We start from the raw sequence: 16986 nt of genomic DNA, 5'->3' as shown, positions 1-16986 counted from the left end.
CCATGATCTGACGTCGTCCGCAGTCATTGGGGCCTGCAAGGAAACGTTTGCTCGCCATGGCATTCCAAGGACTGTCATGTCAGACAATGGACCTTGTTTTGCCAGCCGTGAATGGTCGTCCTTTGCCGCAGCATATGGTTTCACTCATGTGACATCCAGCCCTCTGCATCCACAATCGAACGGGAAGGCTGAAAAGGGTGTCCACATCGCAAAGCGGCTCCTGTGCAAGGCGGCTGATGCCGGATCGGACTTTAACCTTGCCTTGCTGGCCTATCGATCGGCCCCGTTATCCACGGGCCTCTCGCCAGCGCAGCTACTAATGGGTCGCTCCCTCAGGACGACGGTACCTTCCGTCCTGGCACCGACAACAGACCATGAGGCGGTTCTTCGGGACATGCAACTGCAGCGTGATCGCCAGAAAGGTCGGTACGACACACGAGCGACGGACCTGCCCCCCCTGTCCTCCGGAGACAAAGTACGCGTCCATCAACCGTATGGTGGCTGGTCAGCACCGGCCGAAGTCCTCCGACAAGTGGCTCCCCGCTCGTTCCTGGTTCGCATGCCGGATGGTTCCGTGCGTCGCCGCAATCGGCGCGCCCTTCGCCGACTTCCACGTTCACAGCCACACAACACGCCAGATCCTCAACAGGCTTCCGAGGATGACTTTGTGGAGCTGCCGCACATCACGCCCTTTCCATCGCCACCCATGGCCATGCCTGCACAGCAGCCGGTGGTTCTTGATCCACCCTTAAGGCGGTCAACCCGAATTCGTCGCAAACCCATTAGAATGGACTTATAATACAGTTCATATGTTTCATAAGTTGGACAATTTTACATGATAACCTGTTGTTGTTTATCGTTCCAGATGTCGTCTGACTGGACAACTGTTCAAAATTTTTTTTTCTTCTTCTCTCGTTCGCATTTCTGTTATGTTATGGTACAACTGGATTCATGTGACGCACTCGACATCGCCCCATGTACATAGTTCCGTCATAGACACATGCTGCACACGACACACACACACTCTTAGATGCACTCACGTCACGATCATATTTATTACCACGTAGGCACATATCTTTGTAAAAAGGGGGGATGTCATGATATTCAAACACACACATCATGATGGACACACTAACAGGCAAATCAGAGTACACAACACCACAACCAATCACAGACAAGAACACCAACCACATAAAAAGCACGAGCACGACACCTGGAGGTCAGTAGGTCTGGGGAGAAGGAAGCATGAAAGAGCTGTTGAAACACCACAAGCAGGGAGCCCCCCACGTGCAGAGTGCAAAGACCAAGTTGTAAATAGTGAGTTTAAATAAACAAGTGTTGTACCATATGCAACTGTGTTGGCTCATCTGTGTGTCAGAACACCCAACACCACACTGGTTAGAGTCACTACAAGCAGGTGGACTGTTAACAAACCTTACATTTGTCAGTTTTCTTTCAATTTTTAAAGTGGCTTATAAAAATACCCTCAAAAGAAATAGAAAATACGGGCCCGAGAGAGGATAAACTTTGTTCAAAAATCTTCAAAAAAGAAACCACAACGGAACACCAAGAAAATGACCTTAGATTCTGCAGCTAATTTTACCCCCAAGCAACATGATTGTCGGAGATTCCCATGTTGTTGCGGGATGTAACGAGCGGAGATGTGTCGTGATGCAGGTATTAAAGGGAGAGTGCGAAAGAGAGAGGAAATTCTGACGTAGCGTCACATCTGTTCGGAGAACTAGGGGCGACTGTTTAAAAATAGGGGGTTTCCCATTCCTCTCGGAGGACTGTGAGTCTTTGGAACCCTGTTCTCCAGGCGGCAGTGGAGGCCTGGCCATTGAGCATTTCTCAGGTTGTGTTGAGACAGATTCTTGATTGATGAGAGAGTCAAAGAGTATGGGGCGTGTAGGCAGGAAAGAGGGGTTGAGGCCAAAGTCAGATCATCCAGGATCTTATTGAATGGTGGGGCAGGCTCAAGGGGCTGAATGGCCTGCTGCTGTTTTGTATGTTTGTGTGTGTGTGCGTGATGCACTCATGCCCAATGTACGAGCTGGTTATTTACTTTTGGCCTGGTCGCGACTGCCTCTGGGAGCACATTCGCAAGAAATTCCACTCAGTTGAATGGTTCTAATCTTCGTGCAGCTGCTAAAAAGCGGATTCCCTTGAAGGCAGAGAGTTCTGACTGAAAACATAATGAGTAAAATGGTCCGTGCATATAACTCACCGAGCTGCCATCCGAACCAGGGGGGCCTCTCGCTCCGAAAACACCTGGATATCCCTATTGAAGCAAATAACACATTCTACGTCAGCAGGGCAAACTTATTTGCGGACTTATTTCCAAAGGGTAGGATTGAAAAGCAGGGAAGTGGTGTTAAACCTGAGCAAATTCACACTTAGAATACTGTCAGCAGCCTGCTTTCCAGGTCACAAAACGAATACAGAGGATCGTACATAATTGGTTCTGTGTGATGGATGGTCAATGTCCAGTAGTTTAAGGTAATAAGGTGAACAGGTGTTGGGTATTGACTAGTTAATTATATTAAAAAGTGGATATTCTTTTTAAAATTTAGAGTACCCAATTCATTTTTTTTTCCAATTAAGGGGCAATTTAGCGTGGCCAAACCACCTACCCTGCACATCTTTGGGCTGTGGGGGTGAAACCCACGCAAACAGGGGGTGAATATGGAAACTCCACACGGACAGTGACCCAGAGCAGGGATCGAACCTGGGACCTCGGCGCCGTGAGGCAACGGGGCTAACCCACTGCGCCACCGTGCTGCCCTTAAAAAGTGGATATGATCAGGTACCGGGCGGCATGGTGGGCCTGTGGTCAGAGGGGTGAGGAATGCTGAATGTGGTGAGCAATAAACAGTCCCTACCAAAGCATCCCGGGCCGAGATTTTCCGCACCTTCCTGTGGGTGGGAGGAGGAGGTGGAGTTTGGGAAGACATCAGAGACATTGTGGAAGGTGTATCAAAGATTCACAGGGATGACACCTGAACGAAAAACATTGGGAACAATTGATCAAGCTGCGAGTCCTGTCTGCGGACCAGAGGAGATTGACACGCAACCTGGTGGAGGTTTTGAAAACTGTAAAAGGGTTCAATAGTATCAACAATAGGGAAGGTAGTTCCAATTGTTGGAGAGGCCGTAATTGGGGGCTATTCAAAACTGGGGCGTCATTTGTTAAATCCAGCAGATGGTTTAACTGAGACCTCTTCACCCAGAGAGTAGGGAGAGTGTGGAACTCGCTCCCATAGGGAGTGGGGAGAATGTGGAACTCCCTCTCACAGGGAGTGGGGAGAATGTGGGACTCGCTCCCACAGGGAGTGGGGAGAATGTGGAACTCCCTCTCACAGGGAGTGGGGAGAATGTGGGACTCGCTCCCACAGAGAGTGGGGAGAATGTGGAACTCGCTCCCACAGGGAGTGGGGAGAATGTGGAACTCGCTCCCACAGGGAGTGGGGAGAATGTGAAATGAAAATCGCTTATTGTCACAAGTAGGCTTCAAATGAAGTTACTGTGAAAAGCCCCTAGTCGCCACATTCCGGCACCTGTTCGGGGAGGCTGTTACGGGAATCGAACCGTGCTGCTGGCCTGCCTCGGTCTGCTTTCAAAGCCAGCGATTTAGCCCTGTGCTAAACAGCCCCTGTGGAATGTGGAACTCGCTCCCACAGGGAGTGGGGAGAATGTGGAACTCGCTCCCACAGGGAGTAGGGAGAATGTGGAACTCGCTCCCACAGGGAGTGGGGAGAATAGAACATAGAACATAGAACAATACAGCGCAGTACAGGCCCTTCGGCCCACGATGTTGCACCGAAACAAAAGCCATCTAACCTACACTATACCATTATCATCCATATGTTTATCCAATAAACTTTTAAATGCCCTCAATGTTGGCGAGTTCACTACTGTAGCAGGTAGGGCATTCCACGGCCTCACTACTCTTTGCGTAAAGAACCTACCCCTGACCTCTGTCCTATATCTATTACCCCTCAGTTTAAGGCTATGTCCCCTCGTGCTAGCCATTTCCATCCGCGGGAGAAGGCTCTCACTGTCCACCCTATCTAACCCTCTGATCATTTTGTATGCCTCTATTAAGTCTCCTCTTAACCTTCTTCTCTCCAACGAAAACAACCTCAAGTCCATCAGCCTTTCCTCATAAGATTTTCCCTCCATACCAGGCAACATCCTGGTAAATCTCCTCTGCACCCGTTCCAAAGCCTCCACGTCCTTCCTATAATGCGGTGACCAGAACTGTACGCAATACTCCAAATGCGGCCGTACCAGAGTTCTGTACAGCTGCAACATGACCTCCTGACTCCGGAACTCAATCCCTCTACCAATAAAGGCCAACACTCCATAGGCCTTCTTCACAACCCTATCAACCTGGGTGGCAACTTTCAGGGATCTATGTACATGGACACCTAGATCCCTCTGCTCATCCACACTTTCAAGAACTTTTCCATTAGCCAAATATTCCACATTCCTGTTTTTCCTTCCAAAGTGAATCACCTCACACTTCTCTACATTAAACTCCATTTGCCACCTCTCAGCCCAGCACTGCAGCTTATCTATATCCCTCTGTAACCTGCTACTTCCTTCCACACTATCGACAACACCACCGACTTTAGTATCGTCTGCAAATTTACTCACCCACCCTTCTGCGCCTTCCTCTAGGTCATTGATAAAAATGACAAACAGCAACGGCCCCAGAACAGATCCTTGTGGTACTCCACTTGTGACAGAACTCCATTCTGAACATTTCCCATCAACCACCACCCTCTGTCTTCTTTCAGCTAGCCAATTTCTGATCCACATCTCTAAATCACCCTCAATCCCCAGCCTCCGTATTTTCTGCAATAGCCTACCGTGGGGAACCTTATCAAACGCTTTGCTGAAATCCATATACACCACATCAACTGCTCTACCCTCGTCTACCTGTTCAGTCACCTTCTCAAAGAACTCGATAAGGTTTGTGAGGCATGACCTACCCTTCACAAAGCCATGCTGACTATCACTGATCATATGTGGGACTCGCTCCCACAGGGAGTGGGGAGAATGTGGAACTTGCTCCCACAGAGCGTGGGGAGAATGTGCTGACCCTCGGACAGTGCCGTACTCCCTCAGTACTGACCCTCGTGTCTCAAGAGTGGACTTGATTCCAGAACCTTCTGTCTCAGAGATGGGCGTGCTGCCGACTGCGCTACAGTATGAGCAAAAGAATCACATAACGGTTCCTGCACAGAATGGGACCATTCGGCCCATCGTGACTGTCCTGACTCCCCCCCAAGGAACAATTTATCTTGTGCCCTCCTTCTCCCCATAACCTGAGACCTTCTTCCTTTACAAATAAGAATTAAATTCCGCCTGAAAAGCCTCGATTCAACCTGTCCCGAGGCACTCTCAGGCACGCTTTCCAAATCCTAACCGCTCGCTTGGTGAAAATCTTTCTCTTCATGTCCTCAGTGCTTCTTTAGTCCCAAATCCTTCTCCAGCCTTCCCTCAACGGGAACAGTCTATCCCTGTCTGCTCTATCCAGGCCCTTCATAATGCCAAAAATATTGATCTGATCAAACACCTTGACAACCAATCGTTAAGGTCGATATTTCCGCGATATCAAATATAAGACATCTTTGTAATTATTCTGTCTTCACAATGTGCTGATGATTTTGAGTAATTCCCTTTGTGATTTTATCTCTATTCGAATCGTTAAAGCTGATGTCGAGGTTTCTGACGCCCCCTTGTGGTTCATCCGACAGAAGCAACTTCACACCAGAGCAAAGAAACGGCAGTCAACCCGGCTTGATCCTGATTAAGAACGCGATTTCATCGAGGCGGAGTTGGTATGTTAACAAGAAACATCTTCATTTAAAAACATTTTTCGTGACTTTGACGTTTGTCAAACCGAGTGACAGCAATGAAAATATCGATCAGTTCAGATCGCACTCAGTCCTCCCCCTGTGTGTCAAAATAAGAACTTGCATTTATATAGCAACTTTTGTGACCATGAGTCGCCCCGAAACACTTTACAACCCCTGACTTTAATTGTTCCTCCATTGGTGGCCATAGTTTCAGCTGCTTGGGCCCTAAGCTCAGAGATCCCCACCCTAAATCTCTCCACTTCCCCTCCTATGAGACGATACCTCTGTGACCACCTGTCCTCATGTCTCTATCTTTGGTTTGGTGTCAAGTTGTGTTTGAGGACACTCCTGTGACCCACTTTGGGGTGTTCCAATACTTGAAGGGAATTGTGTTATGCAAGTTGCTGTTGTAATGTGGGGAGTGCGGCAGCCAATTTACACACAGGAAGCTCCCACCTACAGCAGTGTGAGAATGTCCATATAGTCTATTTTTAATGTTGTTTTGAGAGATAAAGAACACCTCCAAGATACAGCACCTGTAAATTCTTGTATTCCTGATATCACAGAGCACTAAGATTACGACGTCATAATTGTACATATCTTACTCCACCATCTTACTGATACTGCACAACAATGAACAATACAGCACAGGAACAGGCCCTTCGGCCCTCCAAACCTGTACCGGTCATGATACCACCCTTGGCCAAAACCCTCAGCACTTCCTTGTGCCGTATCCCTCTATACCCATCCTATCCATGTATTTGTCAAGATGCTTTTTGAACACCGTTAATGTATCTGCTTCCACAACCTCCCCTGGCAACGCGTTCCAGGCACTCACCACCCTCTGTGTACAAAACCTGCTCCGCACATCTCCTCTAAACTTTGCCCCAAGGACCTTAAACCTATGCCCCCTGGTGACTGACCCCTCCACCCTGGGAAAGAGTGCCTGCCCATCCACTCTATCCATGCCCCTCATAATCTTGTAGGCCTCTATCAGGTCCCCCCTCAACCTCCGTCATTCTAATGAAAACAGGCCGAGTTTATTCAGCCTCTGCATAGCTAACACCCTCCATACCAGGCAACATCCTGGTAAACCTCCTCTGCCCCCTCTCCAAAGCCTCCACAGGCTTCTGGTAGTGTGGCGAACAGAATTGTGTGCAATATTCCAAGTGTCTTCAAACTACCGATCCCCCGGAATATTACATGTGGCCTAACCAGAGCTTTATCAAGTATGACATCCTTGTTTTTGAATTCATTGCCCCTATTTCCAAAGCCATACACTTGCTGAACCACCAAGTCAACTTGTGAAAATGCGTCCCCAGATCTGCCTGTCCTTTCTCCACCTTCGGAATATTGTCACTTAGACTATGTCACTGCTCCCATCGCTTCACATTTAGCCACATTAAATCGTAGCTGCCATTTTACGAGTCGATGGCCTCCTGACGTCTAGTTCGTCCATTGCCGAGTTTTGTATCATCCACAAACTTTGAGATTGTCACCCCCAAATCTGAAGTCCAGGTTATTTCGAAGCAAAGGTCTTATGGGTGACTCCAGGGGACCTTGCTGCACAATTCCCTCCAGCCAGAAAACCATCTGTTTACCGCCACCCTCTGCCATCTGTCTCTGGAGCATTTACATACACAAGTAATTATTAGCCCTTTCATAATGAAGTGCTGACAGAGTAAATATTTACAGAGGGTAAACCTCTTCTGCTGGCAGATGGATCGGAAACCAGAGAAAAGACTGAAAGTAATCGTTAGAACAGGCGGAGGGGGAGACAAGGAGAGCTTGGTTTTTACACACAGCGAGTTGCGGTGATCTGGAATGCGGCGCCCGAAAGATTCAATAATAATTTTCAAAAGAAAAATATGTGAACGGGTTAAACTTTGGGAGCTGTTGCAGGTGGTCTGATAGCTCTTCCAAAGTGCTAGTAGGGCTATGATGGCTGAACGCCCTTGTGTGCTGTAAGGTTCAATGCTTCCAGTCAGCTACGGCTGAGTCAAACTCTGTGTGGTGACCCTCCCTCTGAGTCAGATAGCTGTGGGTTCAAGCCCCACCCCAGGGGCCGTGTGCACAAAATCTACGCCGACACTTTGCAGCCACACTGAAGGGACGCTGCACTGTCAGGGGTGCCATCTTTCAGACGAGGTGTCAAACCCACCACCCGTCTGTCCTCCCCGGCGGATGGTAAGAGGTCCCCGGAGACTGTTTCGAAGAGAACTTTCCTGGTGCTTATCCCTTTACCGACACTGTCGGGTCATCATCATCAGCACATTGGCGTTTGTGGGATCTTGCTGTGTAAGAAAAACCTGACTGCTGCGTGTGCTGCACCGCAACACTTCAACAACCACCTCGCTGGCTGTGAAACGCTTTGGACACCCTGGGGTTGTAAAAAGGTGCTTTAAAAACGCGAGACCTGTGTTTCCTGAGCTAATAGCCGATGTCTTGCGTACGGGAGCTTTCTGAAAAATTGGGAATTTAAAACATGTTTTGGACATATTTTCTGTTTTCAATTGACAGCACTCCCGTGGGCTTTTTTTGTTGTTGCTGGAGTCACAGGCAGACCGATAATTGAACACAAATCGTTTCAAGGTTTCCCGCTTCGGTATTGAGTACCAGCAGCATTTCTAACACCGAGTCCGGGAAGCGCAATAACAACCAGGAAGTTGTGGCTGTTAAACCTCCTGAGGAGGGCGGCACGGTGGCGCAGTGGGTTAGCACCGCTGCCTCACGGCGCCGAGATCACCGGTTCGATCCCGGCCCCGGGTCCCTGTCCGTGTGGAGTTTGCACATTCTCCCCGTGTCTGCGTGGGTGTCGCCCCCACAACCCAAAGATGTGCAGGCTGGGTGGGTTGGCCAAGCTAAATTGTCACTTAATTGGAAAACATTGGTACTCTAAATTTATAAAACAAAACTCGTGAGTTTTACCAAGTCTTTTACCTCAGTTCAGAAACTTTCAATTGAACGCCAGCCGTTTGAGTGAGAGATTCTCAGTGTTTCCCGGTATGACCCCTGAATGGCCTGACTTACATTTTAAGGCTGTTCCCTCGTTTTCTGGAGCTCCACCCACACCAGAGGACATAATTTTCCCCCGTCTATCCGGCAGGAAGGTTCACCTTTTGAGAACTGGTTTTTCTCGAGCAGTGAAAGATTCTGCATTGCATTGAGTCATTCTCATAATCGCAAACAATAACTCGTGTTCCACACACTAGGCTCCAAATACATCGTGACAGGCAGCACTTTATCAAATTGCATGACCTGGACCTCAGGAACTATCTTCATCTGTGACATTTGTGGCTAACAGCTCCAAAGTCATTCATATATTTCACAAACTACCAGCCACTGATGTGAGACATATGTGACTCCCATTCCTGTCAGCGCTGTCTAATTTCCTCCAGACTTTTAAACAATCGCGTATCATTTTCAGTTTCAAAGTGATCCGTGTTTTCCAGGCTGTTTACTGTCGGTAACCTCGCAAAAAACCAACTCAGGCCCATCTTAGACTGAGAGATGGGCACGTCTCTGTGGCCCTGACACTGTAAACAGCCATTATGACAAAGAACAAAGAACAAAGAAAAGTACAGCACAGGAACAGGCCCTTCGACCCTCCAAGCCTGCGCCGACCATGCTGCCCGACTAAACTACAATCTTCTACACTTCCTGGGTCCGTATCCCTCTATTCCCATCCTATTCATGTATTTGTCAAGATGCCCCTTAAATGTCACTATTGTCCCTGCTTCCACCACCTCCTCCGGTAGCGAGTTCCAGGCACCCACTACCCTCTGTGTAAAAAACTTGCCTCGTACATCTCCTCTAAACCTTGCCCCTCGCACCTTAAACCTATGCCCCCTAGTAATTGACCCCTTTACCTTGGGGAAAAGCTCTGACTATCCACTCTGTCTATGCCCCTCATAATTTTGTATACCTCTATCAGGTCGCCCCTCAACCTCCTTCGTTCCAGTGAGAACAAACCGAGTTTATTCAACTGCTCCTTATAGCTAATGCCCTCCATACCAGGCAACATTCTGGCAAATCTCTTCTGCACCCTCTCTAAAGCCTCCATCACCCTTCTGGTAGTGTGGCGACCAGAATTGAACACTATACTCCAAGTGTGGCCTAACTAAGGTTTTATACAGCTGCAACATGACTTGCCAATTCTTATACTCAATGCCCCGGCCAATGAAGGCAAGCATGCCGTATGCCTTCTTGACGATTTCATCTTATTAGCAGGACTGGAACCTTCAGGATAATCGAACAAACAAAATGTGAGAAGGACTCAGCCGCATAGTGGCACAGTGGTTAGCACTGTTGCTTCACAGCACCAGGGTCCCAAGTTCAATTCCCGGCTTGGGTCACTGTCTGTGCGGAGTCTGCACGTTCTCCCAGTGTCCGCGTGGGTTTCCTCCGGGTGCTCCGGTTCCCTCCCTGGCGGAACCCAAACTGAGCATCGACGAGCAGGTTATTGTTGCTCGATACCACTACCGATGACCCCTTCCATCACTTTACTGATGATCGAGAGTAGGCTGGTGGGGTGGTAATTGGCCGGGTTGGATTGGTCCTGCTGTCACTGAGAAATTTATTAATGATTGTCTTTACGTTATGACTCGTAGATAACTTGACCTGGGGTAAGTCTAAAATAACTGCATTTTTAACATGTATCTGTTGATGGGTATGGGCATCATTGGTAAGGCCAGTACTTACTCCCCATCCCTAGTTGTTTCTGCGTGCTAACCAACCTCGCTCTGTCCCAGGTGAATGGGACTGTCCCTGAAAGTACCCAGCTCCTGCCTGAAAACCCCCGCTCATTAAAACCTTCTCACAAAGACCTTCCTTGAAAATACCAACGCGCCCACTCATGGCCACACAGGTCCTTCGGGACCTGTAGAAATATAGATTGTTGATGCAGAGAAGCATGTGACAGCTCTATGATAGTACTACCCAATTAGTGTCATCCCTCTAATCTTCCCTGTAGCCCTGCAAACATTATCAATCCAATTCTCTACTGAAAATGCTGGAATCTGCTTCTACCACACTTTCAGGCAGTACCTTCCAGATCTGGATACCACGCTGTTAAAAACAAATCTCCTCGTTCCCCTTTTACAAATTAATCTCAATCTCTGTGCCCTTCGTCCCGCCCACACTTCTGCCAGCAGAAATAGTTTCTCCTCAGTCCAAATTCCCTCAAAATTCCAATCTGAGAAGAACAATCCCAAGTTCTGTACATAACGAAAGTCCCTCGTCCCGTACAGGTTTGGGAGGCTGTGCAAATCCCACATTCCGATAAATATATCAGCAATGGAGACTAAAATATACAGAAATATCGAACATGAGAATTGATGCCTTTAAAAATGTTACCCTGCCCTTACTTATTGAATGGGTTCTTCTCGATTTTTAATTTTCAATGATATTTCAGGACAAACGTATGTACAAAGACGGTGACGAACAAATCGAGAGCATAAATTAACGCTACAGCTCTTATCTGCGTATTGAATCAAACCAAACATTTCAGAAAATATACGTCACACTGTGAATGTTCAGTGTTCAGCATCAACTCTGCCAGTCAAACTGGAGAATTTCCTGCACTTTCAAAGACAGACAATGCTTTGAAGCAACGGCGTGGGCATAGATACTTTGCATGTTTGTACAAAATTCCTTTCTCCGTCGTAACAGAGATAATCACCTACTCTAAGGAAGAAATGTCACAGAAAACCGGGGAACATTTACACCACAGAACGTCATTCGAGGCTTAGAATTTTTGCAGCATCAAAAAACTGCTTCTCACATGCAATTGTACAATAACAGGGTGCGATTACTCAGTCGCAGAGACACCATACGATAAGGGAAAGGACTCACCGGTCTCCCTTTGGGACCCTTTTTTCCTCGGGGACCAACGATACCCTGAAGGGGGAAATGACACCTCGTTAACAAGACATGTTCCCGAAAATGTACAAATTCATCATCAGCCGTTTCAAAGAGTGGAGCGACGGACAATGTAAATCGAGCAGCTCTGAGTTTGAAAAGAGCAACAATTTTTATGCAACAGAAAGGGGGGAAGGAAAACGGCCGGAAAAAACAAAATGTTAATTTTGCCCTTTTGGGATTCTGTCAGGGGACAGCAGCATGGCGGCTGTGTTGCCAGGTGGGTAACCCGGAGATCTGGGGTTGGATTCTCCGCTCCCCAGGCCGCGTGTTTCTCAGTGGAGTGCCGTTCGCTGGCGGTGGAATTCTACACTCCCGCCACGGTCAATGGGATTTCCCATTGAAGCCCCCCGCCCCCCATGCCACTGGGTGGGGGGGGGGGGGGGCTGCTGCCAGTGGGAAAAGTGAATCACAACGGCCAGAGAATTTCCACCCCAGAGTAATGATCCAGCGATGCGAGTTCAAACCCCACGACAGCCGGGGAAGTTAAATTCACAAATCAAATCAGTCTGGAATGAGAAGCTGGCAATCATGGAAGTAGCAGATTTTTATTGATTAATATCCTTTAGGGAAGGAAGTCCGCCGTCCTTACCCGGCCTGACCTAACGCGCGACTCCAGACCCACAGTAAATTAACTCTTAAATGCCTCCCTCTGAAATGCACCAGCAAACCACTCAGGGAGGCGGCTCACTACCGCCCCCTCAAGGGCAGTTAGGGATGGGCAACAGCTGCTCGCCTAGCCAGTGATGTTCAGATCCAGCGAATAAAGGAAAATGACAATGGGCTCCAATATTTGTGTACGTTGCCCTTAGCCAATTGCTCAGACTCTGCACCATCTCAGACTAAAGGGACGATCCTTTAAAACAGAGATGAGGAGGAATTTCTTCGGCCAGAGGGAGGTGAATCTGTGGAACTCTTTGCCGCAGAAGGCTGTGGGGCCAATTCATTGAGTGTCTTGAAGACAGCGATAGATAGGTTCTTGATTAATAAGGGGATCAGGGGTTATGGGGAGAAGGCAGGAGAATGGAGATGAGAAAATATCAGCCATGATTGAATGGCGGAGCAGACTCGATGGGCCGAGTGGCCTAATTCTGCTCCTATGTCTTATGGTCTTATATGCTCCTTTAGTGCACTCTGGGACTACACTTACCTTTTTACCTTCTGGCCCAGGTGGGCCCATCATCCCGGGAGGCCCGATAAATCCCTGCAGGGCAGGCATAGGTGACAATTAATACAAGGCAACAGAATACAAAATTATCATTGGCTCGAGCACAGCTGGAGAACCTTTGTGTCATTCAATCACCAAGCCCTGGCTGGAGACGAGAGAGTAAATTAATGTTGGAGGGGGATTTCCTGCACCACCACCCCACCCCTCCCCCAACCCCCGCAAGTTATTTCCCGATCTTCTGGTCCGGCCCCTGTCATAGAATCATAGAATGTACAGGGCAGAAGGCGGCCATTCGGCCCATTGAGTCTTCACCGGTCCATACAAAGAGCACCCTACTCAAGCCCACATCTCTACCCTATCCCTGTAACCCAGTAACCGCACACCTTTTTGGACACTCAGGGCAATTTATCACGGCCCATCCACCTAACCTGCACGTCTTTGGACTTGTGGGAGGAAACCGGAGCACCCGGAGGAAACCCACGCAGACACGGGGAGAGCGTGCAGACTCTGCACAGACAGTGACCCAGCGGGGAATCGAACCTGGGACCTTGGAGCTGTGAAGAAACTGTGCTACCGTGCTGCCTGGTCAATGAAATTTCCTACTGATTCCTCCCTCCGCTGCCGGGAAACTCACGACAATCCTCTCCCCTCCCCCCATTGTCTCATCTGGGAGCAAGTGAGAAAGAAGGTTATAAAAGTAGCATGCAACACCACTGCACTTCATTTCAGACTCGGTGCATCCTTACAGAGAGAGAATGAATTTAATTTTCCGACAGTTCAAATATCTGAATTCATTGAGGGGCCTGTTGCTGAAAAGGGACACATGCCGCTGAAGTTTTTCATCTCGCACTCATCAAGATGAACACAAGAATGCTCCAGCACGGTAGCATTGTGGATAGCACAATTGCTTCACAGCTCCAGGGTCCCAGGTTCGATTCCTGGCTTGGGTCACTGTCTGTGCGGAGTCTGCACATCCTCCCCGTGTGTGCGCGGGTTTCCTCCGGGTGTCCTGATGAGTGCAAGATGAAAGGTTTTGGCAACATGTCCCTCTTCACAGCGCTATTTACCCAGGGAATAATGAGCATGTGGGACTCACTACCAGAGGGAGTGATTGGGGTGAATATAATTAAGGGGAGGCTAGGGGGTAGAGGGGATAGAAGGAAATGACAACAGGAGGCGATAAAGAAGGATGGGAGGTAATTTGTGTGGTGCATAAATGCTAACATGGAGCAGTTGGGCTGAATGTCCTTTTTCTTCACTATAAGCTCAAAATAACCATTAAAACACATTGCTACAGATGCAGCCTGCGATTGGGAAAATGCTGCAGAGAACAGTGTGAACTCTTTCAATTCATACATTTAAACATCCGAAGTTGAATATAAAAGCTCTATTCTTCAATAAGCCCCCTGAGTACTCGAGTTTTATTTTCCAAACTGCAATTCCAAGATATCGCAGATTGAGGCACAACTATTACAGATGTCAGGATAAGTCAGCAACTCGCAAAACAGTTGCTGCGCATCACTGCGCATAGGTCGGGAAGTTCAATTCCCACTGGAGATCTGACTTACTTTGACAACAATAATTGCCCGAGGAGGAAGGGTCAGAAGGTCCAGCTGGTCAAACACTCATTCAGGTCTGGCCTGAGGGTCTAAACCTTCTCAACAATTTACATCTAAACTGATCAAACCAGGACTGATAGAGCCAGCGGTTTGACAATGCGGAAGGGAGTGCGAGAACAGGACACCCCGGGGGCTTGCTGGTGCACAGATCTTGGAAGGTGAAGGACAGTTCATAAGGCATTCAGGATCCTGGGCTTCAAATTAGAGCACAAAGGCCAGGCGGTTACGTTGAACCTTTCTAAAACACCAGTTCAGCCCCAGCTGCAGTATGGTGTTCAATCCTGGGCACACCCCTTTGGGAAGAATGTGAAGGTTCTAGATAAGGGGCAGAGGAGATTTTACTGGACTGGCTCCAAGGGTGAGGGTTTCTATTAACTTGGTGAGACTGGAGTAGCTGGGGTTGGTAACATAGAACAGTACAGCACAGTGCAGGCCCTTCGGCACACGATGTTGCGCCGACCATTTATCCTAATCTTAGGTCAACCTAACCTCCACCCCTTCAATTTTCTGCTGTCCATGTGCCTGTCCAAGAGTCGCTTAAATGTCCCTAATGACTCTGACTCCACCACCTCTGCTGGCCGTGCATTCCACACACCCTCCACTCTCTGTGTAAAGAACCGACCTATAGAACATATGCTCAGAGCAGAGAAGGTTCAGAGGAGATTTGATAGAGGTGTCAAAATGAGGAACGGTTCAGATAGAAACAAAGACCTTGGGCGGGATTCTCCGACCCCCCGCCGGGTCGGAGAATCGCCGGGGGATGGCGTGAATCCCACCCCCGCCGGTTGCCGAATTCTCCGGCGCCGGATATTCTGCGGGGGTGGGAATCGCGCCGCGCCGATTGGCGGGCCCCCCCCCCCCGGCGATTCTCCGGCCCGCGATGGGCCGAAGTCCCGCTGCTGGCATGCCTGTCCCGCCGGCGAGAATCAAACCCCCTCTCTTACCGGCGGGACAAGGCGGCGCGGGCGGGCTCCAGGGTCCTGGGGGGGGGCATGGGGCGATCTGGCCCCGGGGGGTGCCCCCACGGTGGACTGGCCCGCGATCGGGGCCCACCGATCCGCGGGCGGGCCTGTGCCGTGGGGGCACACTTTTCCTTCCACCTTCGCCACGGTCTCCACCATGGCGGAGGCGGAAGAGACCCCCTCCACTGCGCATGCGCGGGGATGCCGTGAGCGGCCGCTGACGCTCCCGCGCATGCCGCTGCCCGGCAATGTCATTTCCGCGCCAGCCGGCGGGGCACCAAAGGCCTTTCCCGCCAGCTGGCGGGGCGGAAATCAGTGCGGCGCGGGCCTAGCCCCTCAAGGTGAGGCCTCGGCCCCTCAAGATGCGGAGGATTCCGCACCTTTGGGGCGGCGCGATGCCGGACTGATTCGCGCCATTTTTGGCGCCGGTCGGCAGACATCGCGCCGATTGCAGAGAATCCCGCCCAAGCTGTCTCCAACGGCCAAAAGGACAGTACGTCAGACACCAACTGAAGGTGATTGACAAATGAATAGGGGTGGCGTGAGGGTTCAGAATGAGCTCTCTGATTGGTTGGTGGGTTGTGATTTTAGAGCAGATTTCACCAGAGAATCGGATAATAATCTGAAAGAGGAAAAAAATGCAGAGGGGGGAGGATAATGGGTCGAACTGGATTCCTATTGGAATGAGTTACAGACTCAATGGGCGGTATAGCCTCCTCCTGTCCTGCAAGATTCGATGATTTTAGTCGAAGCAATTACACTGGAGCACTCTTCATTTTTAAAAATTCGACATGGGTGGTGATGAGCTGCCTTCTTGAACCGCTGCAGTCCTTCAGGTGTAGGTACACCCACTGTGCTGTTAGGGAGGGAGTTCCAGGGTGTTGCCCCAGCGACAGTAAAGGAACATATATTTCCAAGTCAGGGTGGTGTGTAGTTTGGAGGGAAAATTCCAGGTGCTGGCGTTCCCATGTGTCTGCTGCCCTTGCCCTTCTAGATGGAAGAGGCCAGAGTTTGTAACGTGATGCCTAAGGAATCTTGGTGAGTTCCTGCAGTGCATCTTGTAGGTGGTACACACGGCTGTTGGGGGAATGAATGTTTGTGGATGGGGGAGCCATCAAACGGACTGCTTTGCCGTGGATTATGTTGAGGTCCATGAGTGTTGTTGGGGCTGCACTCGTCCAGGCAAGCGGAGAGTATTCCATCACACTCCTGACTTGTAGATGGTGGACAGGCTTTGGGGGGTCAGGAGGTGAGTTACTTGCTGCAGAATTCCTAGCCTCTGACCTTGGAGCTACAGTATTAATGTGGCTAGTCCAGTTCAGTTTGTGATCAATGGTAACCCCCAGGATGTTGATAGTGGGGGATTCAGCGATGGTGATGCCATTAAATGTCATGGGGAGGTGGTTAGATTCTGTCTTGTTGGAGCTCAGAACAACAAGTGATCTTATTGA

The 16986-nt window shown here is 49.4% G+C and overlaps 1 protein-coding gene across 1 annotated transcript in view; it reads right to left on the bottom strand.

The window, feature by feature from the left end:
* The window catches only part of LOC140427240 (uncharacterized), a 435573-nt gene that overhangs the window by 313918 nt on the left and 104669 nt on the right, over positions 1-16986 (bottom strand). The window contains 3 exon segments of the mRNA XM_072512840.1: positions 2228-2281; positions 11721-11765; positions 12937-12990. Coding sequence (XP_072368941.1) covers positions 2228-2281; positions 11721-11765; positions 12937-12990 — 153 coding nt within the window.

Source organism: Scyliorhinus torazame, chromosome 7 (genome assembly GCF_047496885.1).
Source record: "Scyliorhinus torazame isolate Kashiwa2021f chromosome 7, sScyTor2.1, whole genome shotgun sequence".
In the NCBI taxonomy this organism is placed as follows: Eukaryota; Metazoa; Chordata; class Chondrichthyes; order Carcharhiniformes; family Scyliorhinidae; genus Scyliorhinus; species Scyliorhinus torazame.
This window is presented reverse-complemented; position numbering and strand designations above follow the sequence as displayed.